This window comes from Marmota flaviventris, chromosome 5 (genome assembly GCF_047511675.1).
Source record: "Marmota flaviventris isolate mMarFla1 chromosome 5, mMarFla1.hap1, whole genome shotgun sequence".
Lineage (NCBI taxonomy): Eukaryota > Metazoa > Chordata > Mammalia > Rodentia > Sciuridae > Marmota > Marmota flaviventris.
Window position 1 is genome coordinate 1714826 of NC_092502.1, and position 27969 is coordinate 1742794.

The window sequence follows — 27969 nt, forward strand, 5'->3', positions numbered from 1 at the left end:
GTCTCTTCAGTGCTGCTCCAGTGATACAGTTGCCCACCCTCGCTAGTTCCTGTTGTGGGCCTGGGTGTAGGAAATCTTTGTGACACTCTTCTGGCCACAGCATGTTAGTATTTATTGAGTCGCTGTTGAAGGAACATAGGAAAGAGACGGTCACAGGGATCCTGTGTTGGGCATGACACAGGGTTTCCATCTCAGTTATTTTTCACTTCTTGGGAGGACTCTCTGGAAGATATGGAGGGTATGCTCTAGGAAGTCAATCTTCATTTCTTCCCTTCCTTCCTGTCCATTGCTTCAATGAACTCAGGACCTCCTGCATAGTAGGCAAGCATTCCTCCACTGAGCTGCACTCTCAGCCCCACTCTTCACCTCCAGTGGCTTGGTGTGCGCACCTTGCAGGGTGGCTATGGGGGCCAGTCCTGGCGGGTACCATTGCAGAAAGCATGTACTGGGTCTCAGTAGGAAAGATAGCCTAAGAGTTGCTGGGACTCAGTAGTGTTCCTGACCTCAGGCTGGGGTGAAGCTTTCCTCAAACTGTCATCTTCATGTGCTGCTGTTGTGTGTCTGTCTGCTTTGTTTTTACTGCTTGGAGTTGGAACGTGCTGAGGCAGTAGGGGTGGAAACCATGACTCGCCCTGGGTGCAGTCTGGTGGAGGTGCGCTGTGCGCATACAGCCACATGGGGGCAGTGTCGCAGTGTCGCAGCCAGTCCTCTGGTTCCTGGGGTGAAGTTTTCCAGAGAACTGTAGTGATGTTTCAGGCAGATGGGGAGAGGCAGTGCTCACTTCAGGAGCAGAGCCAGGGGAATGGGAAGACAGGACAGCATCTGCCTCAGGGAAGTGCAGTTGTAGATTGCTGCTTTTCTGCTTAGAATCCTCAAAATTGCCTTTAGAGTTTAGAATAGTTTCTAGTTTGCAGGAAAAGATCTGAAGATAGTATAGGCCAAGTATCCCTTATCTGAAAGCTAAGGACCACAGATGTTTTGGATTTTGAATTTTTCAGATTTGGGGATATTTGCATAGATAGTGAGATATCTTGAAGCCAGGACCCCAGTCAACATGGAATTCATTCATGTTTTACATAAACATTATACACACAGCCTGAGGGTAAATTTATACAATATTTTTCATAGATTTTGCACAAGAAACAAATTTTCTTGGTGTGGGATTTTTCTGCTTGTGTCATTTTTGTGCTCGGAGTGATTGGATTCTGGGGTTTTGGGTTAGGGATATTCACTCTCAATCTGTACAGAATTCTTTATCCCCCATTTCTTTGTGCCATTGTTAGGTGCCTCCTCATTACAACCAGGGAGCACCCATGGGTGTTTCCCACTATAGACACCCTTGTCTCTATCTGAAATCCTCTTCTGTCTCTAGAGCCCCCTAGCCTGTGATCCTAGACTTTCTGGGCTTCCCCACTCTGATGATGCCTGAGAGTCCTCCCCGGTGCTCTTAACAGCCTCTGGAAGGACTGGCAAGGTTCCTGCTAGAGTCTGTGTCATGTGTTTTTGTGGTTTGCCTGGGGTGTGGTTTGGAAGGCAGCCACACAATGAGGTGCCCTCCTCTCACATCCCATGACTTAGCTTGTACAGCATTTTCTATGGATCATTTGTTAGCAGATTCTGTCGTAGCTGCTTGCTACTATCACCTGCTCAAAGAGGTTTCCCAGAACCAGGATCAAGTAAGCTCCCAGAACTTTTCCTATCCACAGCACTTGTGCCTGTGGTCATTCATGGTGTCCCCAGAACCAGGCAGGCCAGGCAGCAGGAGGCACAGTGGTGGACGGCTGACTGTGTCTTTGCAGGGTCAGTTGCTCCTGGCTGGCTTCCTAGGCAGAGGAGTTCTGGCTTCAGTTGAGGGGATGCAGGCACTGTGCTATACATGACAGAGCCCTGGGGTCCCAGGTCAGGATCTTTGGGGATGCAAGCACTGTGTTCTGCATCAAAGAGCTTTTGGGGGTCTCAGGACAGGTTCCTTGGAGACACAGGCTGTACAATATGCATGACAGAGTTCTTAAGTATCCCAGGATGGGGTCCTGAGGAATGTAAGCATGTGCTGTGCATGAAGTGCTCTTGCATGACCCGAAGCCTGTTGGAGCTTCTCAGTCCTGGTCCACCGACTTCCTTGGAGACTGCCGTGCCTGATTCTGCCATACTTTTTCATCACTTTGAAAATACAAGTGTCTGTTGGGGTCCCACGAACTGCTGTCTCCTTGTGTTTCAGCTTCCTGTGCTGTCCTTCGCACACGGATGGATGTGCACCTTCACATTTTGTGTTCCTCTGACCCATGTCTCTCAGAGCTTTCCATGTCCCATCCCACATAGCCTGGGTAGAGGGGCATTTCCCCGGGTGCAGATGAGACAAGGCCTGGGCCCAGGGGAAGGTCTGCCCAGATAGCGTGCTGGCAGGTTTCCCTCTGAGCCTATGCAGAGGTACAGCTCTGTGTCGCATCTGCAAGGGAAGTCCCCAGGCTACAGCTGAGCCTTTGATGCATGAGGAGGGGACTTCCTGCCACCTGGTACAGTGCAGAGGCCATTGCTGGGGCCAGTGTCTGTGTTCTCTCTTCCAGCATGACCTCGCTTAGGACTCTCAGGCCTCCTTATTCCAAGAAGGTACAGTTGTCTTTTTTCCCCTTTTTGGCAGAGCCATTTTTACTGTTTTTATTTAACTGAGATTATTAATGACTGAAGAGATAGCAACAGGACCACCATACTTTTCCTCAGATATTTTAAAACACTGCATGACTGAGTCAGCAACCAGCCCTGGAGATGGAGCCTGTGACTTAGCTGAGTCCCAACTGACCCTGCGGCTCAGAGAAAATATCCCCATGCCCTTCATGCACCTGTGGGTAATTAGTTATATCAAGAAGAACACTCCTGCTTCAGCCTTCTGGTTGCTGAAGCAGTCTTGGCTGTTGGAATTCAGTCAGTCAGTATCTCCCTATAGCCTTGGGTGTTGAATGAAAACCCAGCCACATCTCAGCAGCACCAGGGCTCCACTGCCCAGAGCATGTGCTGGAGCTGGGACCCCACATGAAAGGCTCTTAGGAGAGCTCATACCAACCCAGGGCCACCAAGGCTGTGGGCAGAGATGCAAGGACTGTAGAACAGTGCATGGCTCGGTGCAAGCCAGCTGAAGGGGTCTGCACTGCCCTAGACACCTGAGCAGAAAATAGGGGATCCTCTGAGTCTGGGATGGGTTCTTCCTGCAGCCCACCTGGCAGAGCCTTTTCATGCTGCAGTCTTGTCCCCAGCCCTGCTATCCTCTGCTTAAGCTGATGACAACTGTGAGACACATCTTTTGTGTCTGTCCTATCGTCCAACCTCATTAGCTGCCCACCCTGCTAGCTGCTGCAGGGCAGTGCCTGGATGTTTTCTTGCAGATAAGTGCTAATTAGCAGGGCCCTGAAGCTACTGGGGAGCTTTGCAGATAGCATCTGCAACATTAGCACTTGGCAAATACTCTTCTTTTTTTGTAGTTGTTTAAGAACAGAATAGGAAAGCACCAATCCAAGTGATATATCCTAAAGGTGCTATTTTGTGAGACCTGGCCACTCAGACATGCAGAGTGGTCATTAGTTAATGGCCCTGACTTTCTAGAGTGTGCCTCTCACCTCCCTTGGCTCCACGCCCATGTTCTCGTGCATGCCTGTTCTAACCCCAGCCACATTCATCCTGGTGGGGAAGCCAATTCTGCTCAGTCTGGCACTCTCAGGGGAGGTTACCTTGAAAGATTATTGTAAGAGGTAATGAGACTGGAGGAGATTTTGTGTGTGTGTGCTGGAGGTGCCTAGTGTCTTTCCTGGAGAGGACAGTGAAGTGCAGTTTGTTGGAAAGTATTGAGCCTAACCCATTTTGTTCCTGCCTTTCATGCCCAACAAGGCACCCTCTTCCCATGTGCTTTCTTTCCAGTTCTTTTCTGATATGTATAGCAGTGGCTTCCAGGCTGCTGTATCTTGTCTAGCTCAGAGGAAGGCATGAAGGTCACAGGTCCCTCCTGTACCAAAGGAAAGGGCTGCTTAGCCAGCGCTGTTTCCTTCCACTTGGCCAACTGCTCCATATCTGGGGTGGCTTGAACTATGGAGAAGAACAAAGATCGGACTTCAATTGCAGCTCTTATCTGGCCTGTGAAGTGCTGGGGTTGCAGTTGGAGCTATTCTCTAAATAAAGGACAAGTGACACCCCTATGAGCAGCCACCAGGAGCCACACTTCATGGGGACTTTCACACTGTTTATGGCGCACCTCCCTGACTTAGAGATTGCCCAATGTGCAGGTGTTCTGTGAGTCCCGCAGCTCATGGTACCCCAAACCTCAGAGATGCCACATCTTGCCAAGCCCGGCCACAGGGCAGCTCTGACTCACCCTCTACCTCCGCACAACCTTACATGCGGTTTCAGTTGGCTCTGATAGCTGGTCATTTCCTGTGCTCTCTGGAACCACTTGCTCTGTGGAATATCCCAGATGTCCCTGAAGTTTCCTAGTGATGTGTTTTATGTACACTTCACCAGGTTTCAAAGGTTCTTGTGTTTTAGACTCCAAATCATCAGTCTTTACTCAAAGAAAAAAATAAATTGGCCAGGCGCAGTGGTACACACCTGTAATCCCAGCAACTTGGGAGGCTGAGGCAGGAGGATCACAAGTTCAAAGCCAGCCTCAGCAACTTAGCAAGGCTCTAAGCAACTCAGTGAGACCCTGTCTCTAAATAAAATTTAAAAATGGGGCTGGAGATACGGCTCAGTGGTTAAGTGCTTTGGGTTCAATCCCTGGTACCAAAAAAGAAAAATTGATCACTCTTGGATAAATGACCTTTTTTTAGAGATAGTTATAGAATTAGTCCCTGAGTATCTCATGAGTATGATACCAAACAGTGGTCTTGGGTGGGGCGCTCAGCTCAGCAGAGGTGTGGGGATGGATACTTGTAATGTGCTTGGACACGCGCCACCAGGCCAAAGTGCTGGGGCAGTCTTCAGTGTTCCTCTGTAAGGCTCTGAATGTTTGTGTGTGGTTTGTGTCTTCCGAAAGATGTCACCACTGACCTCAGCTTTCCATTCCAGCACCCAGGCTGAGGGGCTGTACCACACAGCGGGAGCTGCCTGAAGGAGGCCAGGAAGGCGGGCAACTGCAGCTGCAGAGGGATCAGCCACTTCTCTCTGAGAGGGAAACCCAGGAGTTGACACAGGTAAAGGCTCCCCAAGTGCCCTGTTAGGCTGGTGGCATTTCTGTCCTCCCTGCAGACTCTTCTTCTCTCTCCTGCCTGAAGACAGGGTCTCTGTTCATTTGCACTGGTTGCTGCTTCTGGGGCCCACTGTTTGTATGTTCCCTTAGTGTTCTCAATCCATGCGCCTCGTGGCATGTAGATTTGCACACCATGCCAGCCTGCTCCTATGCAGACAGTTGCCCTGGCAGCTCTCCACCACTGTGTGTATGAGTGTGTATTGCGTGTGAATCATGCATATGTGCACAGTGCATGTGTGCCGGGCTTGTACATGTGTGTGCACCCTATCGTGTTTGTACAGACACTGTGCACATGTGTGTGCTAGGCATATACTGCACTGTACACATGTGTGGTCCATGCACTCCGGCTTACTCAGGTTTTGTACTTAGCATTGGGTTCTGAAGAAGGCTTACCACTTTTCTCCAGAAATTGAAATTTGAATATTTGATGTAAATACCTTTAAACCTGTCTTCCTACAGTTTTGCTGGACAATGTAGTGGCTTTTTCTTTCTCTGATAGTTTTAGTAGTAGTACCTTGTGGTCATATCACTGAAATATTTATTTCAATATGTATCTTTAAAAGATAAGAGCTGTTAAAAGATAACCATGATACCATTCATATCTTTAAAAATAAATAGAGTTCCTCTGTATCACGACTGCTGAGTTGCTGTCATGTGTCTCAGTCCTCCCGTGACAGTGCATGTCACTTGTGTGCCCAGACCAGGGCCTCTACCTACCTCAGCACTTGGGGGGTGCAGTATATCTCATGGGGGCTGTCCACTTCCATTAGGAGTTAACCTGTGCTTAAAAACAAATTCTCATTTTATTTGTCCACATAGGCACAAACTTTTTTGAGTTCAGCTTTATCCTCTGTGATGCAGGGGAGAAAAGCATTCATCCTTTTTTTTAAAAAAAAAAAAAAAAACAGAATTTTTTAATAACTTTTTATTTATTTTTTATGTGGTGCTGAGGATGGAGCCCAGTGCCTCACATGTTGTAGACAAGTGCTGTGCCGCTGAGCCCCAGCCCAGCATTCATCTTTGTTATGGGATACATGACTTATCACTTTTTCCTCCTGGTCTAACTTGGGTCATTTTCAGACATGGCACTCAGACACGCTGTTGCTAGTTGTAACTAGTCCACTCAGCAGGCCACCCCACTGGTCACACTGACAGCTGAACTCACTGGGTAAAGGTCAGATTTGTGTGTTTTGAGAAACTAGTGTGTCAAGGCCTGTGCACCCGAGTTTCCCCCATCATTCTCCTGAGAGCTTATAACAGCATGTGAGCTTTGGGTGGGTAGGGTCTGAGGGTGCTCCCATGCCTACCCCGTCATGGTGTTGTGTCCCACAGTTGTGTTCAGGTTGAAGTAGACCATACTTTGGATGAAAAGAACAGATTTACCTATTAATTCTGACGGTGGCCATGTAGTTTGAGAGGACCCTTCCTGTTTACAAATGTCCCATCTACCAACCTGTCCCATGGACTCCAAAGCAGAGGATGGGATAGGACATATCAGGATGAGCGTGCAGAGGGCTGAGGGCAAGGTGGGGCTCCTAGTGACTGAGCTGGGAACAGTGGAACCCTGTGTCAGAGCTCTTGTTCAGAGCACAAGGTCAGAGATGGAGGGAGAGGGTCAGTGGTCCTGTGGCCCGGCAGGGAGGGCTCAGGTGGAGCTGCGGAAGCAGGGAGGAGGCTGATGAAGTCTGTGTGCTGGTCAGCAGGAAGGCCTGGTTTCATGTGAGATGGTCTTTTGGAGGTGAAACAGATGTTTCAGATTTAGAGAGGAATTCTTAGCTATGTAGTTGGAGCTCATGCATAAGTAGGAATGAGTTAAGTTTCTGGGGTAAACAAAAATGCAGGAAACCATCCTCCATCCAGCTGTGGTTGTGGTTGCAGATGCCATTAAGGCATTACATGGAGACGTGTCCGGAGATTTAAATTGCAGTTAGGGGTACTGTGGGGAGGTGGCCAGGATTCCACAGGGACGGGAATGGGCTTTGTGGGTACCCAGTCTGCAGGCCCCTGAGGTCTATAGCCATCATCTGTCACGTCACTGTGGCCAGGAAGGATGAGCCCAGGAGGCCAGAGGGCAGCCAGTCCCATGGTGGGCTTGGCAGAGCCCCTCGACTAGCCGCAGAGTCTGTGCCCCCTCAGAACTGCTGCTGTGCTGGGTTGACAGGATCTGCAGAGGCCACATCATTGATGCAGGGTTTGAAAGTGGTAAAACAAAACGTGGCTCTTGGCTGTCCCCAAAGCAGGGCATTTCAGATTCACAAGAGGTTGCTTCATGTCCGTTTCTCTGTCCTGTCCTATCCTGTGTCTGGAGTTTCTTCATTCCACCTCCTGTTTCACTGGGAAGCAGCAGTGGAAATGGAGAGGGTGGGATCCATGGGGTGCAAGAGCAGCAGGGTGTGTTGAAGGGCTGCATCAGAAGACGAGGCCCTTATGTGTAGCACCCTACATGTCACTGTGATAAGAAAGCACAGGGGCCCCTCAGAGGTGGGGGCACAGGAAGTATCTGGTCATGTCTGAACTCTCATGCTATGTGAGGACACTTTATCTGTCTGCTCTATGTGATATTATCACAGTAAACACAAGACACAAAAAAGAAAAGCAGCTTGATTTGCTCAATCTAACAAAAAAAAAAAAGTCTTGTGATTTCAGTGAAGAGCAAAGACAGCTGGTGGGAGGGTTGTGAGGAGGAGAATGTGTGGCCCTGCCAGGCTCGTGCAGGCCCCTGGGCGGCTCCAGACCTGGGAGAACACAGTGTTCCTGTCGTGGTGTTTGCACCTGTGGAAACCCTCTGCATTCTCAGCCCAGCCCCACGTGGGCTTGCCTTAGTAGTTTACTGGAGCTTTCTGGGGTTTTCTACACTGACTGTGGACGATCTTAAGAAATTCGTGTGCTTCTGTCTTTGCATTTTCTTTCCTTTCAAAAAATTATGGAACACATTTAATCATCTTCAGTACCTACCTACCTACTGTGCCTGGTGCCCTGGCTTTAAACTTGCCTCAGTCCTTCTGTGTACACTCCCCATTGGAGAAACATCACTCAGCTTTTCCTGTATACTTTGTCTATGTCAGATGATCACAGTCGATGGTGTCCCTGAGCCTGAGGTAAACGTAAAGACCAGTGAGTTACGATCCTGGCTTCCATGCACTCACTGTCTGCATAGAGATGACAGCCTGTTTCTCTGCATGACTGCCAGCATAGGCTGCAAAGGAGCCAGTATGTGTCCTGGAAGAAGTCGCACTGCCTCAGGCAGGACAGCCAGGCTGACCTCCAGGGGAGCGGGCTCTGCTCTGCGAGGGTTAGGGTGGAGGAGATGCAGAGTACATGCTGGCACACGGCGGGGTTTGCCTCCTCTCCTCGGCTTCCTCACACTGCCGCAGCTTCGCTCTGAAGGCTTTCCAGACCATCCATTCTTTCCCTCATTACAGGGCATAGCCAGACGTCGGCTTTGGGGGTGAGAAGGGCAGTTAATGTCGTTCTTATAGACAGCTTTGATTTCAATCCAGATGTTAGTTGCTGAACTCAGCTACATATCTCAGTCACGAGTTGAGCATCCCTAATCCAGAAATCTGAAGTGATCCCAAATCCAAATCCTTTAGAGCACCAATATGATGATGCCACAGGTAGAAAATTCCATACCTGACCTCACAGGATGGGTCACAATCCAAATGCAGGTACACTAAAAACATTAATAAGGTCACCTTCAGGTTCAGTGTATAAGGTATGCATGAAACAGAAACAAATTTTACATTTGGATTTGGGTCCCATCTCCAAGATATCTCATTATAATGTCTATGCAATTATTCTAAAGTTAAAAATGCTTCTGGTCCTGTGCAGGGGAGGACCTACATGTACTTTAATTGTTAAGTGCTCCTGACAACATGGCCTATGACTTCTCTGAATGGCTTTCAAGAATAGCTGTTGGTCTGTTATAGCATGTGTCATTGCTTCATTTTGCTATATAACTTTGGATAGCTACATTTTGCTTATCCATTCATTTGTTGATGGACAGTTGGATTGTTTCCAACTTTTGGTTACTGTGAATAGTGCTATGTGAATATTCACATATAAGAAGCAATTAGGTCCTGACTTCCAGCTCTCCTGGGTGTAGAAGTGAGATCCCTGGCTCACATGGTAACTCTAGGCTTAGCTTTTTGGTGAACCACTGTACTTCACAACAGCTGCAACACTTTGCCTTGCTAACAGCAGTATATGAGAATTCCAGTTTTGTACATCCTCACCAACACTTACTTTAATTTAAAAAAAAAAAAAGCCATCCTTGTAGGTATATTGTGGTTTGCTTGTTTGTTTGATTCTTGTTTGGGGCACTGGGGATTGAACCCAGAGGTGCTCTATCACTGAGCTACGTCCCCAGCTGTTTTCATTTTATTTTGAGACGGAGTCTTTCCAAGTTGCAGAGGCTGGCCTGGAACTTGTGATCCTCTTGCCTCAGCCTCCTGAGGTGTGTGCCGTCGCCACTCCCAGCACTATTCTATTAAAGTTTTAGTTTATAAAGGGTGCGGATAGGAGCAGCCAAATGAAGAGACACAGTGAGGTTCCAGGGGATCCCAAGTGTGGAGCCTCTGTGCCGTCTCCCATGGAGCCAGCACATCACCCTCCAGTCACATCAGCGTGGCACCAACCAAGACGCTCCATTGGGCTTCAAAGCCCAGAATCTTTACTGGGACTTCATTGTGGGGCATCATTGATTGAATCATCAGTTCCATGCCTGAACTGAATCCCTAGCCCCCATCCTTTCCAGGAGATAGGACTGGGATCAGGTGGCCCACAGCCCCTATCTCCAGTCACCTGGCTGGTCTTTCCAGCTCTTCCTGTGTTTATGTCATTGCGTTTGCATAAACTCAGGTTTTGTCCCAGTACTCTGGATAACAGTCCCATTGCTAGGAAAATTTCAAGGATTTAGTTTTGTCCCCAGGAACCAGGGACAAAGGCCAATCAAATTCTTTATAATAGAACAAGTACACAAAAGTTTTCAATTCTGGTGAAACGCAGTTTATCTTTTTTTCCCCCATTTTGTTGTTTGTCCTCCCCAGTATGAAGTCTTCCAACCCAAGAGCAGAGAATGTCTTCTCACTTGTTTTCTTCTCCAGCTTCTTTCAACAGTGCTTGTCCTTTGCTGTGTACAAACCTTTCACCTTCTTGGGTAAACTTTGCTGTTTTATTCTTTTGAATGCCATTATAAATGCAGTTATTTTCTCAACTTCTTTCTTTGATTGTTGCTGCCATATGAAGACTGATGGCCGTTGTGCTGGTTCTCAGCTGCGCTAGGTTGGTGTCTGTTCTGGCTGCTGTTTGTGGAATCTGGGGCTTTCTGCAGGTAGGTCGTCGTCTGCCCAGAGATGGCTGTGCTGCCGCCTTTCTGATATGGTTGCCTTTTTCCTTTTTTGTCCTACCGCTCTGGCTTCTGGGGTGAGGGCAGCACATTGCAATGGTGGACACAGGCCTCGGCTATCTCTTGGTCCTGATCTTGGGGGAGAGCTTGCAGCCATGTTAGCTCTGTGCTTCTCACAAACACCCTTTCCCGTGTTGGAGAGGTGCCCTCTATTCCTGCTTTCTAAGCATTTGTATCAGGAGGGGATTGGGGACTTTGGTGATGCTTTTCTGTCAATTCAGACCATTTGTGGCTTTTCTCCTCAATCTCACTGTCTTCTCATGTTGAGCCCCCTGCCCTCCAGCTTAGTCCCACATGGATTTGGTTTGCTTAGTATGTTGTATTTTTGTTTTTAATCATGTCAAAAAAATTAGAAATTTCCTTCCACTGGTAGTTTTAAGAGTGTGCTGTTTAATTGCTACCTATTTGCGAATGTTCTGGATTTCCATGTTTCTAGTCCACTGTGTTCAGAGAAGGTTCTGTTGTTTAGTCTTGGTGAATTCGTGGAGACTCCTCTCCGGCCATGCGGCATAATTGGAGAGTGTTGTTGTGCACTGAAGCAGGCGTGCTGCTTGTGTACTGACAGAGGTTTTTTGTCTGTCTTCCACAGCCCCTAGAGTCCTGGGAGTCTCTGAAGTGATGTGTCTTGTCTGCTGCTGAGCCCGCTGCTGACTGGCAGCCCAGGCAGCTTCAGGATGGGACTGGTCCCTGAAAGACCAAGGCAGGGTCAACCTCCAGGGAAGAGAGAGGGGCTGCGGGCTAAGTGGATCACCAGTGGCCAGTGATTTAATCTGTCACACCCATGGAAAGAAACTTCTATAAACCCCCAAAAGCACAGGGTTCTGAGAGCCTGGTGGCTGGACCTGCGGAGGTTCCTGGAGCTTGGAAGGCATGAAGGCCTCTTCCCCTACCTCACTGATGTGTCTCTTCATCTGCATCTTCTGTAAAATTTTTTTTTTTTTTTTGCTGTGTTGTCCAGGCTGGCCTTGAACTTGCAGTCCTTCTGCCTCAGCCTCCAAAATCTGGGATTACAGGCTTACTGTTTTGGGGTGGAATGTTCTGTTTACGTCTCTTAGATCCAGTGGGTTTATAGTGTTGTTCAGGTCCTGTTTCCTTATTGATCTTCTGTCTAGATGATCTATTCATTATTGACATCTTTTTCATTAACTTTTAAAATATATGTAGCAGGTATGATTCAGTCTTTGGTTTAGGTTGGGAACCAGGCCTTGGGTTTTTGATGCCATTGAATCATATTAAATGAGAAAGCGAAGTTGAGGTGGCTGCTGGCTGTGGGCCCTAGCAGCACATACCTGTCTGTCTGTTCCATTTGCAGCAGGAGGGCAGGAGGACTGAGATGGGGCAAGGGATTGTTAGCTGACTCTCAGCCATTCACTCCTTGTCCTAGCACTTGGCTTCGGTATCATCTCATCACAGGAAAGAGTCATTCCTAGGGTGTTGGTAAGAATAAAGGTGACGCAGTACCTTTCTATGCCTGTGTGTCGCTGAGCCTCTGGTCACTGTGAAGATTCCCTGTTTAATATGACTTCTGAGTATGCACTTCCTCGTGTGAGATGAGCTTCGGTGATGCTCCATGCAGATGCAGCATGTGTTTCATTTAGCGAGAACTGTTTTAGTCAGGTTTGGTTTGGTTTGATTTATTTGTTTGTTTGCCGCTGTAACCAAAAGATCTGACAAGAACAATGAGAGAGGGAAAATTTTATTTGGGTTCATGGTTTCAGAAGTCTCAGTCTATAGACAGCCAACTCCATTCCTTCAGAGCCGCAGTGAGGCAGAACATTATGGTGGAAGGATGTGGTGGAGGAAAATGGCTCAGGACATGGTACCAGGAAGGAGAGAGAGAGAGAGAGCCCTGTTCAAGGACAAAATATACACCCCAAAGACATGTCCCCAGGGGCCACCTCCTCTAGCCACAGCCTACCTGCCTACAGTTACAGGTTAACCTCTATCAGAGGATTAATGCACTAGTGAGGCTAAGGCTCTCATAACCTGTCATTTCACCTCTGAACCATCTTGTGTTGTCTCATACATGAGCTTTTAGGGAATACCTCACATCTAAACCATAACTTATTGCTCTTTATGGGATTATGGCCTGGTAGCAGGGAGTTGCATGGATAGATGGTGTGACCCAGGCCATCCCCTGGTCCCTTACTATATAACAGCACCATTTTTCTATCTAGGCCTCAAGTGAGAATGCTTTCACTGGCAGCCAGCCCCCAGATGTATCTTGAGATCCATGGATCCCTGAAGACCTGAGCTCAGCTGCTCTGCTGTCTCCAAATCCCCTCAGAAATGGCACAGGGATACTAGCCATTGCAGTATGGGGGTATACTGGGGCAGGGGAACCCTCCCACCTATCCTCCTTCCAGCCCCAGGCCACTTGGGGACTCTCAGGAATATAGCCACTGGGATGAGGGTCTGGGGTGTCCTGAGTGCTGCCTGTGACAGATCACAGCAGAGCATGTTCCTGAAGCCCCCTGGGCCTTGCTACAGGACTGCCAGTTTTCCCTCCTTGTCTTCTCCACAGCATCTAATAACTACTGAGAGGTACAGACAGCTTGATTTGTCCCACTCTGTTCTTCAATAGGTGCTAATTTCTCACTGAAAAAAAATTCAGTTTCTAGGTGAGTCAGAGTAATAACAGTTCAGGGCAGACAGCCTCACTAATACTCACTCCCTGTAGGCTGTTAATATTCACACAGTTGTACCCTGAATCCTAGGGCTGTATGATGGGGTGGAGCGGAACATCTTTCAAATTCTATGCAGAGACAACAACTAATACATCACTGTGTGTTTGGGAGTGCAGGGTGGGTCTTCCTGAGCCCTATTATGCTATGACAGCACAGCCACCCATGGTTAGGGCCCAGGCTCCATTCCAAGTGGGGCACGGGCCTTGCCCCTTGCTGGTGCATGCATGCACACGAATCTCTTTTGGTAAGTACCCATGGCTATCAGTAAGTCATGTTTCCATAATTTATTTCCTATATGAATAAATGGAAATGGCAAGGCTGAGCTCTTTCCGTATTTGCTCCTGCAGTGCACTGGTGTGCCATTGCTCATCCTGGACACTGTGGGTAGATCTCATCCTGAGTTCAAGGAACTGTGAGCATGTAAAGTGGCCAGTGTATACTACAGTAGACTGTAGGCTCTTGGGCCAGAGCATTGTCAGGGACACCAGGGGCTGGCAAGGCCAGGAGAGCCAAGTTCATGGAGGGTCAGTAGCTTTTGTGCTACCCTGAAGGGCCACAGCTCTTAACTCTTTGTCTGCTTCCTTCCCTGAGTTTATTTGTTCAGGTTGTGTTTTCACTTCCTGTCTGGTTCCTGCCTGAGTCACTCAGGTCATTCATTACCCTTCCCTGCCACAGATACTTAAGGGAACCCAGTGCCTTCAGTGGACAGCCATGCTCATTGCCCATCGTTACACACACACACACACACACACATGCCCCAAGCAGAAGAGCCCTTGGCATTCCTTTGGGTTTTTTTTTTTTTTTCCCCCAAAATGGTTCCCCTGACACTCAGGCATGGTTTTGTGTCTTGCCTGTGCTATGTGAGCTATATGTTTCTTTCTCCCCAAAATTAAAGCACTTCTAATCAGATAATTTCTGAGTAGGTAAAGCTGCCTGGTTACTTTGTTTGTGTAGCAGGGATTTGGGGACGTGTTTGTTTGGAGCCTGGTCTTTGACTCACAACCAGAGAGGGCTCATCGGAGAGGCCCCTGGTTATTTCAGCGGCTGGCAACATTAACATGGATGACTAGACAGCTTGTCATCCTGAGCCACAGAGGGAACAACTGTTTTTAAGGTTTGGCCAGACTTCATGAGCTCCATTCTTTCCATCCTGTTATATGGAATGCACACGATGCTGTTTAATTACTTCAGTCCCTCTCTTAAAGGAAAAAGGCTACCAATATTCCAGAGGTACTGATGCTTTGAAGGTTAACTTTGTAATTTTCTTTGTCTGCATACGTAGTAACTATAAAGATCTCTTTTGAATTTGCAATATTTAATTATTTTCCAAGTGCATTTTTTGGCAGACAGGGCAAGGGTCTTAACAGGCCTTTGGAATGAGTTCTATTATTTAGGCTTAAAATTCAGTGAGACTTTTTTCCAAGTCAAAAGTTGAATGGAACTACTCTGTATTTCATGATTTATATAATAAAATGCCCAAAATTTTACAGGTGGTCAACAGGTTTTGGCCCCTGGTGCATATATTACTTTGCTTATTAGGCAAAGACCAAGGAATATATATATATATATATATATATATATATATATATACACACATATATATATATATACATATATATACATATATATATATATATATGTATGTGTGTGTGTATATATATATATATATATATATATATATATATATATATTCATTCTTACCTTTACCACAGTTTCACTGTGCATAGGAACAAGGCAGTTGATTCCTTTCAGAAAGATGGAGATGGAAGTCTAACGTGGAGATAGTCCTTGTGGGCAGAGTCATGTGAGGATGATGGAGACATAAGTGTTGGCCACACAGGGTGTGTCGATGAGATGGTCCTCTGGAAGGATGGTCCTGTGGTCCTGTGATCTCGTGTCACATGTATCCAGCGTTCACCTGTCTGTCCTAGTTGAAATATGTGTTAAGTCTAACATTCACACTGACATAGCAAGACTTTATACACATTCGTTGAACTAAAATACTATACATAATCAATCATTGCTTTTATTGACTTCATTTTGAAATGTAGTATTGGGGATATATTTGTTTTTTCTCCTTATTATGTGGGTATTTAAAAATCTATAGTTGCTTATTGAGCTGGCCTTTCAGCAGAGAGCTTTTGTGCATGCTCAGGGCTATGGACAAGAGCACGGGTCCTGAAACCCAGTACCCCTGGGACATTTCTTTCCCTCCTGCCAACCCCTGGTGAGGTCTGCACTGTGTTCTTCAGGAACATGCAGTTTCTGCAGTGTCCTAGTTACTGTGTGTGCATCATCAGACCTCTGAATCTGATGTCAGAAAGGTGTTTCTGCTTCTTCTAGAACTGGCTTAGCCTGGATCCGTGCACCCCAGAGTTCCAGCCAGTGTCCAGCCTTTCTTGGCCTCATTTATAAAATAGGTTTGTTTGAGAATTATCTGAGATGATACATGTGAAGTCTTGAAACAATGTTTGGGTGCCTGACATTGGGTTTCCTAACTATGAGCTTCTATTCAGGATGGCTAGGGAATGAAAAAGACAGGAAACAAAACTGTGTGTACTCTAATCCCATATTCCTGGACATTGTGGGGGCATATGAATATGGTGATGGGAAAAGATATGATTTACACAGGCTGAGCACCCTTCTCTGAAGTACTCAGGACAAGAGTCCTATGCGTTTCAGATTGTTCAGGACTGTGAATATTTGTATAGCCATAATGAGCTCTCTTGAGATGGGGAACTGATTCTAAACACAAAATCCATTTCTGTCTCACATATACCTTACACACAGAGTCTGAAGGTGACCTAGGACAGTTCTTGGTGCACCAGTGTTTCAGCTGCAGCCTGTCTCACAAAGCCAGGGGTGGAACGCTGCACTGTGGCCTCAGGTCAGAAGGTCCAGGTTGTGGATTTTGGGAACAGGGATGCTAATGAGACAGATAATAATCTGGATCATGAACAATTATTTTCTTCTTCAACTTTTTTCTTTTTACACATACTATTCTTACAATAAGAAGACAAACAGTAATCTCCACTAAAGGGAGCCAAGTAGCTGGGGGATTATAGGACCCATATGTGGCCTGCAGAAGCCTCAGTACCAAGAGTTCTAGCCAGGACTTGGACTTCCAGTGCAGGTATATTTCTAGAGGCTCAGCTCTCAGCTCCTGTGCAAAGAAGTCAGGTTACATAGCTTAGAGCCTTGCAGTCCACAGTACATCTCCACTTCCAACACAGTCCTGTATCTGCTTGAGAGCGGGGACACAGTCAGAGAAGTGCACCACTGTGGGAGCATCACAGATCAGATGTACAAAATCAGATGGCCACTGTGTCACCAGGCCATGTGATCTTACGGGACCCCTGTCATATATAGGCCCATCACTAATTAAGACGTCATTATACAGTGGGTGGCCATAAACTCAATCACATTTCAGAGAGATCGTTGGGACCTAGAAACTACATACACGCTGCCAGGGGCTGTTTGTGACCCAACTGTGGGCGGCTGAGGGCCTTGTCTGGGGACATCAAGTGACAAGCAGGTGGGTGGCAAAGGCCAACCCTTTGTGCCAGTTCCTGACAAGGTGACCTTCCTCCTGCACTGAGAGTAGAGGTAAGTGAGAAAGAAGTCATTGACCAGGAAAAGTGGCAGGGAGGAGCCCATCTACCCTGGCAGTGGGCTGGGGTTTATTTTTCCTTCTTTAATGTGCAGTCTGGGCATCCGCCATGTGAGGTCATAGGCCTAGGAGATGGAAAAGACCTACTTTTGTATGAGGTCATCCAGCCCATCCCCCAGAGCCAGCTGACCCCACAGTATACTTTCCAGAGCTCTGGCCAGTTCCTAAGAAATGACTCACCTGATGGAGTTTCCACCAGTTACCAGAGGGAGTGAGAAGGCTCATCTGGGGCGGCCATCTGCAGTCAGCCATGTCTCGTGACAGCGAGCCCAGCGCAGGCACTATATGTTGGAGAGGGATAGACGGCCCCTTTGTCACAGCCCACTTGCAGAATGCACATGCTCAGGACGGGCTCCTCTGGGATCTGCAGAGTCACCTTCAGTCTGTGGAGCTCATTTACGTGGTGTGTTCATGCGAACCTCACCTTACAGGGAAGCTATTGAGTCTTACTGTCTCAGGCTCCTGTTTCCTGTTTTGTTTTGGTTGGTCAGACACAGAGCACAGGGAAGTCTCCCTGTCTTTAGAGGCCAGACCTGTGAACAAGGGGTTAATGATGCTAGAAACTGAGTGTCTGCTATTTGGCCATGGAGCATCTGTTGGGTCATCTCCAGATACCTGCAGACACCTGCTGGTGTAACAGCTAACTCTGTGCTGATGGCTCTGCCTTACCCACTCTGGCACCTGTGGACTCAGAACTCCTACCTGTGTCATCTGGGGGCCTTGGGAAGGCCTCAGGCACAGCCTCAGTCCCTAGAGGAGCTCCCAGACCCCTGTGGACTCAGAGCTCCTACCTGTGTCATCTGGGGGCCTTGGGAAGGCCTCAGGCACAGCCATAGTCTCTAGAGGAGCTCTGCTGGCCCTCCAGAGTCACCACCTAGGCAGTCCTTGTGCACACTCAATGTGCTGTAAGTGGATCTTCTACAACTCTCTTCTGGGGAGGCTGCCAGTACAACAGGGGCTCCTCCTATGAATCAGGCCCTGCAGGTCCTCTTCAGTGACCTCATGGTGCTCTGAAACTGCCCTTGAAAGCGGGTGATTGTGTGTATCTCAAGTAGTTGTCATTACTATTTCTTTTGAAATGTTCTCCTTCCTGCTGTCAGCCTGAGTCTATCAAGGTTTTGACCAGTGCACTCTGTAAGCATGAGTTCAACAGCAGTGCTGCACAGTGTGATGAGTGTCCACAGAATGGAGATGGAACAAGACTCCATGAAACATGACGTGAGTCACAGCACACAGGAGCTGGCCAGCAGTGGCCCAGGCAGTCTTCCTCCGTGACCTGTGCATATCCCTACTGTCCCCAGGCCCTCATGCTCAGTGAACCTCCCACTCACAGATCAGTGCAGCCAGGTGCCCCCACTCTGGTGGGTTTGTGTTGTACAGCTCCTCATCCTGTTGATGACAAGTGGGACATAATCTGAGAAAGATGCTGTGAGGCAATTGCATCCTCATGCGAACGTCACAGAGTGACCTACACACACTTAGAAGATATGGAGCAGTCACTGCTGTGGCCTCACTGCCACCAAGAGGTAGTAACAAGGTGCACGAGGTTGTGGCCAGCAAGACACGGCACACTGTTTGTAGGAGGAGTGCACTCTAACATGAAGCGTGTGGTGTGGTAGATGCATAAGCCAGAGCATACCATAGCCCTGGTAGCTATTACTAAGTGTCACGTGCTGGCACAATGACTTGCCCTGCAGTTTGCATGCTAGCAGCACACTAGCTCTGCCCACAGATATGAAGCACAGCCACAGAAATGAAGAGGGTGATGTTGCTACAGCATCATGTGACAAGGGCTTCTCAGCTGTCACCATCCCATGGGACCACTGTCACATGTGTAGTCCATTGCTGATGGAGAGTCACTGTGTGGTACATGTCAGAACTTGTTTTTTTCTGCCTGTTATATTTGTGTGTGACATCTTCTACACATGGAAAACAGTACTCTGCTCTTCCTTTTAAGTCTTGTTTAATCCACATCCAGATGGGCACAGACAGGTAACATACATGGTGACTGGATGGGACCAGGAACCTGGACTGAGCCCCACGCTCCCAGCCACCTGACACAACACCCAGGCACCCACGTTCATGGAGGATATTCCCACAAGGCCAGAGGCATGGGCAGACAGAGAAAGCTCTCCAGGTGGTCCTGTGTGCTGGCGGCTGGCAGGGTTGAGTTCTATATGCTGCGGCCACACTCAGGAGCTGGCTCTGTGGGCTCTGTGGGCTCTGTTGCCATCAACTCAGAAAACTTCGTGCATTCACATGCAGCTCCTGAGGTCTGTGAGTGGTGTGTGTGCTCCTGAACATCCTCAGGAAAGCTGTTTGTGTGTTATTTGCACTTCTCCCCAGATCCTGACAAAGCTGAAGGGGCTGGCGCTGGACACTGAGACAGAGCTAGAGCGGCAGGATGAGGCCCTGGGTGGCATCACAGCAGCCGTGGACCGTGCGACCCTGACCGTGGACAAGCATAACCGACGGATGAAGAGGCTGACCTAGGAGGAGACACACTGCACCTCCAGGTTTGCACTTCCCAAGCCTGTGTGTCCCTTGCAGTAGGGCCTGGGAAGCCATTCCAGGGCTGTGGGTGTTTGAAGTCCTGTCTGGGAACCCACCTTGCCCCAGGATGGGCAGCCGAAGGAGGGAGCCACTGTACACATGAGGTTCCTCCTGGGTGTCATGAGCATGGAGGCAGAGCCCTGTCACAGTATGACCATCTTTGCTGTCCCTGAAGCTGTGAGATCCCAGCCTGGTGCTGCCATTGCAGGGCTGCAGCCCAAGCTATCCAACATGAAACATTGGTGTTTTCCCCCTTCAGCAGGCACTAAGGCAATACCCAAGTCCTCCTGAAGGAACACGACTGCACATTCCTGCCCTTCCATCACAGCGTCACGGGCACGCTCTGGGAGTGACACTCAAGCCCCCCCAGTGGGAACTGCAGCCACAGACTCACCACCACATCCTGCTCTGGCTTCCTCTGGTGGACAGCTCTTGTCGCTCCCCGTGCGTTACGAAGTCCAATACACCTCCAGAGCACTCAGCAAACACCTGCCTGGCCTTTGCCCCCAAGAGAGAAGTGACAGCACCCTTAACAAAAAGTGCAGAGTTCTGTCTTCTGGACAGACCCGAGGTCTCTCCAGTAATAGGAAAAAAGTGATAATTTTTTTGCGGTGGGGGTGGTGGTGTTTGTTTTGTGGTGCTGGGGATTGAACCCAGGGCCTTGTGCATGAAAGGCAAGCACTGTACCAACTGAGCTAGATCCCCAGCCCAGAAATGCTAGTTTTAAAATAGGTTTTGCAGCTGCATCCTACTCTTGGCCTTCATGTTTTATGTCTTAGGACACTCACACCTCTCCCAGGGGGCCCCTGGGAGAGAGAAAGATGGTCCTTTCATAAGCCACATCACAGCAGGCCACTGTCACCCATCTGTGTATTTAATGTACACTGCATGTTTGTGGGTGTTATGGTTTGGACTGGAATGTCCCTCAAACACTCCTGTATGGATGGTCCCCAATGCTTCAGTGTTCAGAAGTGGGGCCTTTTGGGAAGTGATCCCATCATGAGGGCTCTGACCTTACCAGTGGATTAATCAATGGAGGAATTCCAATCGAGTAGAGTGTCGGGAGGTGTGGAGCTGTAGGAGGTGGCCCTAGTTGGAGGGAGTTGGTCCCTGGGTATGTGCCCTGGAATGGTACATCTTGACCTCAGCACCACACCCCTCTTCTTGCTGCCTCACACCGTCCTGGCAATAATGAGCTGAGCAGCTCCTTCCCTCCACTCTTCAGCCATGGTGTTCTGCTTCACTTCAGGCCTAAACAACAGAGACAACCAACCGTGGACTAAGCCTCTGAAACCATAGGCTAAAACAAAGCTTTCCTCCTTTAAATTGTTTTCCTCAGGCATTGTGTCACAGCAGTGGAAAGCTAACAGTGAGCTCTAGTGTGACAGTCTCATACATGTATATGAGTGTGGTCATCAAATCAGGGCAATAAGTATTTCATTTTCCTCAAACATTTGTTATTTATTGGTATTAGGAGACTTCAAAATCCTCTCTTCTTCTTCTTCCTAAAATAGATAATAGACTGTTGTGAACTGTAGTCACTTGTCAGGGCTGTAGAACATGAAGGCTGATTTCTCCTTTCCAGCTGTGTTTTAGTTCCTGCTATCCAGCCTCCCTCCATCTGTCCTCTCCCCTGTGTCCCCAGCCTCTAGTGATCACCATTCTACTCTCTACTCCTATGAGATCAGCTTTTTGTCTCTGCATGGGCGAGAATGGGCAGTGCCTGTATTTCTGTGCCTGACTCATTTCATTAGCATGACATCCTCCTGGTTTATCCATATTGCTGTGACAGGATTTCATCTTTTGGGGGGAGCTGAATAATATTCCTTTGTGTATACACACCATAGTTTCTTTATTCATACCATGTGATCTTGGTCATGTGGAACTGCAAAAGCTGATCTCACAGAAGTAGAGTGGATAGTGGTTACCAGGGGTCAAAAGGAAGGTAGGAAAACAGGAACAAAACTAGTTAGAAGGAAAAGATTCTGGTGTTCTCTTGCATGGTAGAGTGACTCTAGTGAGTAGCATATTGCAAAACAGCTAGAAGAGGTGATTCTGAGTATTCTCACCCAGAGAATTGATGGTGTTTAAGGAGACAGATATATTAATTACCCCTGATCTGACCATTACACATGGTAGACTTGTTCTGAAATGTCATACTGAAATGTTGGTGTTTTCCCCCTTCAGCAGGCACTAAGGCAATAGGTGCCATTATTGTGGCAATTAAAAACAAAAAAAAAGAGGGGACCAGGGATGTGGCTTGGTGGTAGAGCAATTGCCTAGCATGTGTGAGGCACTGGGTTCAATACCCGGTACCACATAAAAAAATAAAAAACAAATAAAATGAAGGTTTAAAAAAAATAAAAACAAAAAAGGAAGAGGCTGAGAAAGGCCCGGTGAGTGGAGGTGGAGTGCCACCCACAGTGATTCCTCTCGTGTTCTAGGAGAAAGCACCATACTCCAGCTCCTGGAGGTGCTTCCCAACACCCAGGACCTCCTATGCACAGCAGAAGTTCTGCTCAGTCAGTTCTCAGGTTGGCCGCAGATTTCTACATCCACGTTGTCTTTTCAGCTCTCGGAACCCTCTGAAAACTGGATATGCGGGGGAGGAGCTGCACACAGAACCACAGCTGCCCTGGTAGAGCTTCTACCCTGTGCATGGGCACTCCTGACCACACCCTGCCACTAAAGAAGCCAGCTCCCAGGTGGCAGAAATTCACCTTTGGTATGGCTAGTACTTTGAGCGTGGGCATGGGGAAAGCAGGTGTTGGACCCTTCAAAGTTCAGGGTACAGCAGCTTGTATTGTGGGTATCCCTCAGATAATGACAGGTAGGGCCCCAGGAGTACCTTGCAGGAAGTTGTTTGGACCATGGGCTGCCTCTTCCAGTATGTGACAGTGCAGTGGCCATAGGGATAGGATTGTGGTGACTGGAAAACCACATGTTGGGTCATTGAGGATCCCAGACTCGAGGGACTCTACTTGGGAATCCCAGGATGAAGTCTTCTGTAGAGGCAGCACTTGAGCTGGCCCTGGGATGAGTGTCAGAGATGCAGAGGCTGTAGAAAACAACTCTCAGAGAACATTGAGGCTACACGTGGAGTGCCAGTATGATACCAGGAGGCCTGGAGGGCACCAGCCTGTCCCACCTGGACCCGGGTCCTTCCTTGTTGAATGTCTCATTTCTGTTAATCAAATGCTGGTATTGTGGAAGGAGAGCTCTGTGCACTTTTGACAAAAAACGGACAGGCGGTGTGCACCTGCCCCAGGACCTACATCTTCTAGAGTCTTCCTTAGAGCCTCTCTGTAAGTTCGTTAGATCTGATCGACACAGGAAGAGCCAGCCTGAAGAGCAGGTCTAGGACTACAATAGTGTAAAATGCAGACATTTGGAGACTATGGTGTTAGGCTCAAACTGACCCCTTTTTCTCGTGTCCCATAGACTGTTTCCTATATGAGGTATTACCACCTGTTTTCCCCATTAGTTCATCCCTGAAAGGACACTGCCTGACAGGAAACTTTTTGGTCCTGGGTAGACAAGGAGAAGCCAGCTCCAGAGATGGGAGTTGCAGGTGGGAAGACCACTAGTAGGGCAGTGCTGGGGATGCTGCCAGGCATGACAGTACTAATGGAGAAGACGCTCTTGCCAGGCACCCCACGTGAGCAGCATGTGCAGCTCACTGTCAGCAACCCAGAGCGTGTGGTCCGCAGTTAGAGAACATGTTGGCAGTGAGTCCCAGCCCCACTTAACTTCCTCTGACCAACAGCAGAGAACTCATCTCTGCTGGCATCCCACCACCTAGGGATGCACATCTGTCCCACGTCTCTGGCTTGGATGGCTCCCCATCCATTTACCAGGACCCGGATCAGAGTGACACATAGGGTGTCCTACATCCCTTGACACCTCCCTGATGCAGGACCTCATGCTGTGAGTGGCGGGTGTCCTCAGTATCACTGGGATGAAGTCTCCCCTGTGTGCTTACAGAACAGAACCTCATGCTGTGGTGTAGGGTCTCTCATGTCCATTCACTGCCACAGAATGTCACACTCTGGGTTGTGGTCTCCTGAGTCTGCTGTTAGTAAGGATTTGCTGGGTTTGTTCTCCTTGGGGCAAAACCCTTTCATCCATGAACCTGTGGAACCCGACTTGTAGAAACATGTCTGCTACCAAAATCCAGTGGTGGAACTGGCATATGACTGCAATGATGAGAGGAAAAAATAGAAATTAGAAAGGAGCCACTGGGCTTTCCCTTTGCAGTCATGCATTGAGGACCTTGGCGTTATCCCTCTGCCTAACAAGAAGTAAAAGTTTGAACAGACTTTCCTAGATCTCTCAGGGAAATGAGGTCACAGGGCCAACACTGCCGCCATGATTGCTGGCAACAGACAGCAAAGACAGATTCCCTCTTCCTGGAGCAGAAACTCATGTCAGAATTTTCTCTGGAGGCCAAATTGGGGTAGGAAAATCTGCACCATTAATGACAAATTGTTGGAGCCTCATTGTACTCAATCCTGAAAGATAAAACCGCAGGAGACATGGTAAGAGGGGAGACCATGGCCTTTTGTGAGTTCACCTTTAGCAGCTCAATCATATTCTCACAGTAAATGTTGGAGAAAGATCCCTTTGGGGCTTCCTCAGGGAAAATATTAAGTAACCAAATTTTTGAAGTATACAAGAGCATTCTATTCTTGAGCTCTGACCTCAAGAGAAACCATTCTACAAAGGCCTGGCTGACCTGGGGAAGGGGAAGTATCCAACTACAGGTCCTTCCAACCATTCTATCTTACCTGAGAGGTTGTTGGGGGACAGGGTCTGTGCTGAGAAGCAATCGTGAAGTCCATGAACCAGGGACATTGACTTACCAAGACTTAATCATTATAGAATAGTTCCCTCCCCCACATCTTACACCACATTGCCAAAATCCTGTGTGCAGCAGTTGCTTTTACCTAGCACATAAAGTCCCTCCAACAACAACAAAAAAAAAATTACGTACTAAAAGAAGTACATTCATGTGCATGTATGAATATGGAATAATGAATCCCACCATCATGTATAATTATAATACACCAATAAAAAAAGGAAAGACTAAAGAGAGAACTAGCATCAGAACCGAGCTGGATAATAGGAATTTTGAAATTATCAGACCAAGATCTTTCCAAAAATACTATGATAGCTATGCTAAGGGTGTCCTCCAAAAGCTCACATGTGAGACAATGCAAGAAGGTTCAGAGGAGAAATGATTGGGTTGTAAGAGTTTTAACCCAATCAGTGATTTAATCCCATGATAGGAGTGTGGCTGGAGGAGGTGGGAATTGGGGCATGGCTGTGGGTATGTATCTGTATTTGGGGTGTGCAGTCTCTCTGCTTCTTGGTCACCGTGACGTAAGCTGTTTTCCTCCACCACCCTCTCCTGCCATGATGTTCTGCCTCACCTCGAGCCCAAGGAATGAAGCTGGCCTTCTCTGGACTAAGACCCCTGAAATTGTGAGCCCTCCCCTACAGTTGTATTGGTCAGATCCTTTAGTTACAGCAGCCAAAAAGCTGACAAAGACACACGGAAAGTGCACAGCGTGTAAAAATACAGATGATATAAGCAGGAGGACGAATATTCTAAGAGTAAAAAGGGTGCCAGAAATCAAAGACTTTTAACAGAAATCAAGATGCTTTTGATGGGCTCATCAGTAGACTGGAAAGAATCTGTGAGCTTGAGGACATGAGAATAGGAACTTCCATAATAGAAGGCAAAGAGAAAACTCTGAAGGAAAGAAAAAGAGACAGAAATGGAATACCCAGACTTGTGGGACAATTACAAAATTATAACATGCACATATGAGAATATTAAAAGGAGAATAAAGAAAGGAACAAAGTGTTTTGAGGCGGTAATAACTGAGAATTTCCCTCCAGTTAATGTCAGACACAAAGATATATATCCAGGAGGTTCAGAGAACAGCAAGCAGGAGAAGTACCAAATGACTACACCTATACCTAGTGTATTCAAAAATAAAACAAGGGAAATCAAATATTTTTTTAAAATCTCAAAAGAAGCCAGAGGGGGGAAACCACTCGATAGTTACAGAGTAGCTGACATCTGATTTTTCCTCCCAAACCACGCCAGCAAGAAGAGAATGGAGCAAAATACTTAAAGTGGAAAATCCACCAATTTTTATCCTGTGAAATTATCTTTCAAACGTAAATAAAGACATCCACAGACAAGTAACTTGAGAGAGTATGTTGTCAGTAGACTTACCTTGATAGGATTCTTAAAAGCTGTTCAAATTGCTGGGCGAGGTAGTGCATGCCCCTAATCCCAGCAGCTTGAGAAGCTGAGGCAGGAGGAGTGCAAGTTCAAAGCCAAACTCAGCAACTTAGTGAGGCCCTAAGTAACTTATGATTATTTTGAGACCCTGTCTCAAAATAAAAAGGGCTGGGGAGGTAGCTCAGTGGTGAAGTACCCTGGGTTTAATCCCTGTTACAACAATAAAAACAACAAAAGAACTTCTCTTTAGATAGACTATCAAAGCCCATGATCCATGAAAGAATGAGTTGACAATCTGCCCTGCAATTGACACTTGAGACAAAGATGACAAGCCACAGATTGGGAGAAAGTCTTTGCAAAACAACATGTCTGATAAAGAACTATTATCCATAATACACAAAGAATTCTTAAAGCTCATTAGAATGAAAAATGTAATTAAAAATGTGTATTAACATACATCATTAAAGAAGATATACAGATGGCAAATAAGCATATGAAGAGTTGTTCAGCATCTCTAATTTCATGTCGTTAAAGAATTGCAGATTAAAGCAATGAGGAAAAAATTAGGCTACCTTAAACAGACTGTTAGTAGAAACAGAATCAACACCCATATTCTAATAGCCAAATTCCAAAACAGATACCACAAAATGTTGGTAAGGACACAGACATCAGGAAATCTCATTGTTAGTGAAAATGCAAAATGGTACAGTCACTTTGGAAGACAGTTTGGCAGTTTCTTCCAAAACTAACTATACTCTTACCCTATGATCCAGAAATTATGCTCTTTGGTGATTACCCAAATGAATTGAACACTTAATATCCACACAAAACCTGTGCATGCACATTCTTCATAATTGCCCAAACTTGGAAGCCACTGAGATATCCTTCAGTAAGCAAATGGATGAACTGCATACATTCAGACAATGCAATATTAATCATCCCTCAAAAGAAAGGATTTATTAAACCAAGAAAAAACATGGAAGAGCCTAAGGGAAAGAGGTCGACCTGAAAAGGCTTCATCAGGTGTGATTCTAACTCCATGACATTGTGGAAAAGAAAACTAGGGGAACATAAGATGGGTGATTTCCCGGAGTTGTGGGGAAGAGAGGGAGCACAGAGGGGTTTTAGGGCAACAACAGTACTACACATTGGTCAAAACCCAAAGAGTAAAAACACTAGGATGAACCCCAATGTAATGTGGGCTCAGTGACTGTACCCAATGTACTGCTTAACGGAAGATCTGTTTTAACACTGGGGGAAGCTGTGTGAATGTCATAGCAACAGGGTATATAAGAACTCTGAATCTTCCACTCAAATTTTGTGAACCTACAACTGCTTTTAAAGTAAGAGAAGGAAGAAAGAGGAGGAGGAGGAGGCAGGGAGGGAGGAGTCATCCATCCCAAGCAATGTCCAAAAATCAGCAGAGCAAATTTCTTTAGGTTTCAAGGCCTTGAAAATAATCCTCTGGGCCCCAAATTCCACCCTTGGAGTCATTCTTTCTCCTCCTTTAAGGATAGAATTTGTCCACAGCCCACCAGCTCTATCAGCCTGTTCTCCTTTCTGTAGGATTCTGGAAATCCAACATTTCTTTTTTGCTTCATCCTGTATGTACCTTTCAGTCCAAGCTGCCTGTGTATTGGATGATAAAACATTCTCAAATCTCTTGTAGGTCTCCTGTGCATATCATGGGCACTAATGTCATTAGACAAGAAGTTCTTTACAGCCCTTTCCCAGGAAGCCCCATCTTTCTTACTGCTTCTGTTGAGATGGCTGTGTACACCATGAGCCACAACTAATCACCACATTTTTCCAGCCACCCTGGCCTTCTCTCCAGAGCATTTTATTAATAGTGAATATCCTAATTTAACAACTTTGCTCCCTGACAGGCTGAGAATTTCTCCAAGTTGTTAAGTGCTATTTTCACTTGTTTTTCCTAATAGTTCTGTCCTTGATTTATCTCTTTCCTTTGTATTTTGCTATAAACAGCACAAGGAGAAACCAGGCCACACCTTCAACCCTTTGCATAGAAATCTCCTCAGGTATATGTTTTATGAGTTCTGCTTTCCACTCAACAGGAGGACACATTTCAATCAACTGCTTTGCCGTTTATAACAAGTTTCCTCCAGTTTCCAATAACATATTCCTCATTTCCTTTTGAAGGCACTG

The 27969-nt window shown here is 47.1% G+C and overlaps 1 protein-coding gene across 5 annotated transcripts in view; it reads left to right on the plus strand.

The window, feature by feature from the left end:
* Snap47 (synaptosome associated protein 47) overlaps positions 1-27467 on the plus strand; it is a 74377-nt gene extending 46910 nt beyond the window's left edge. For 3 of the 5 annotated variants that reach the window (XM_027922414.2, XM_027922418.2, XM_027922415.2), the window contains 3 exons: positions 5050-5174; positions 19341-19510; positions 19807-27467. In XM_027922414.2, coding sequence (XP_027778215.1) covers positions 5050-5174; positions 19341-19487 — 272 coding nt within the window. In that variant the 3' untranslated portion in view covers positions 19488-19510; positions 19807-27467. Of the gene's footprint in view, positions 1-5049; positions 5175-11226; positions 12106-19340; positions 19511-19806 lie in introns of those variants that run through there. The other 2 variants (XM_027922416.2, XM_027922417.2) reach the window with 2 other exon arrangements.
* The last annotated feature ends 502 nt before the right edge of the window (positions 27468-27969 follow it).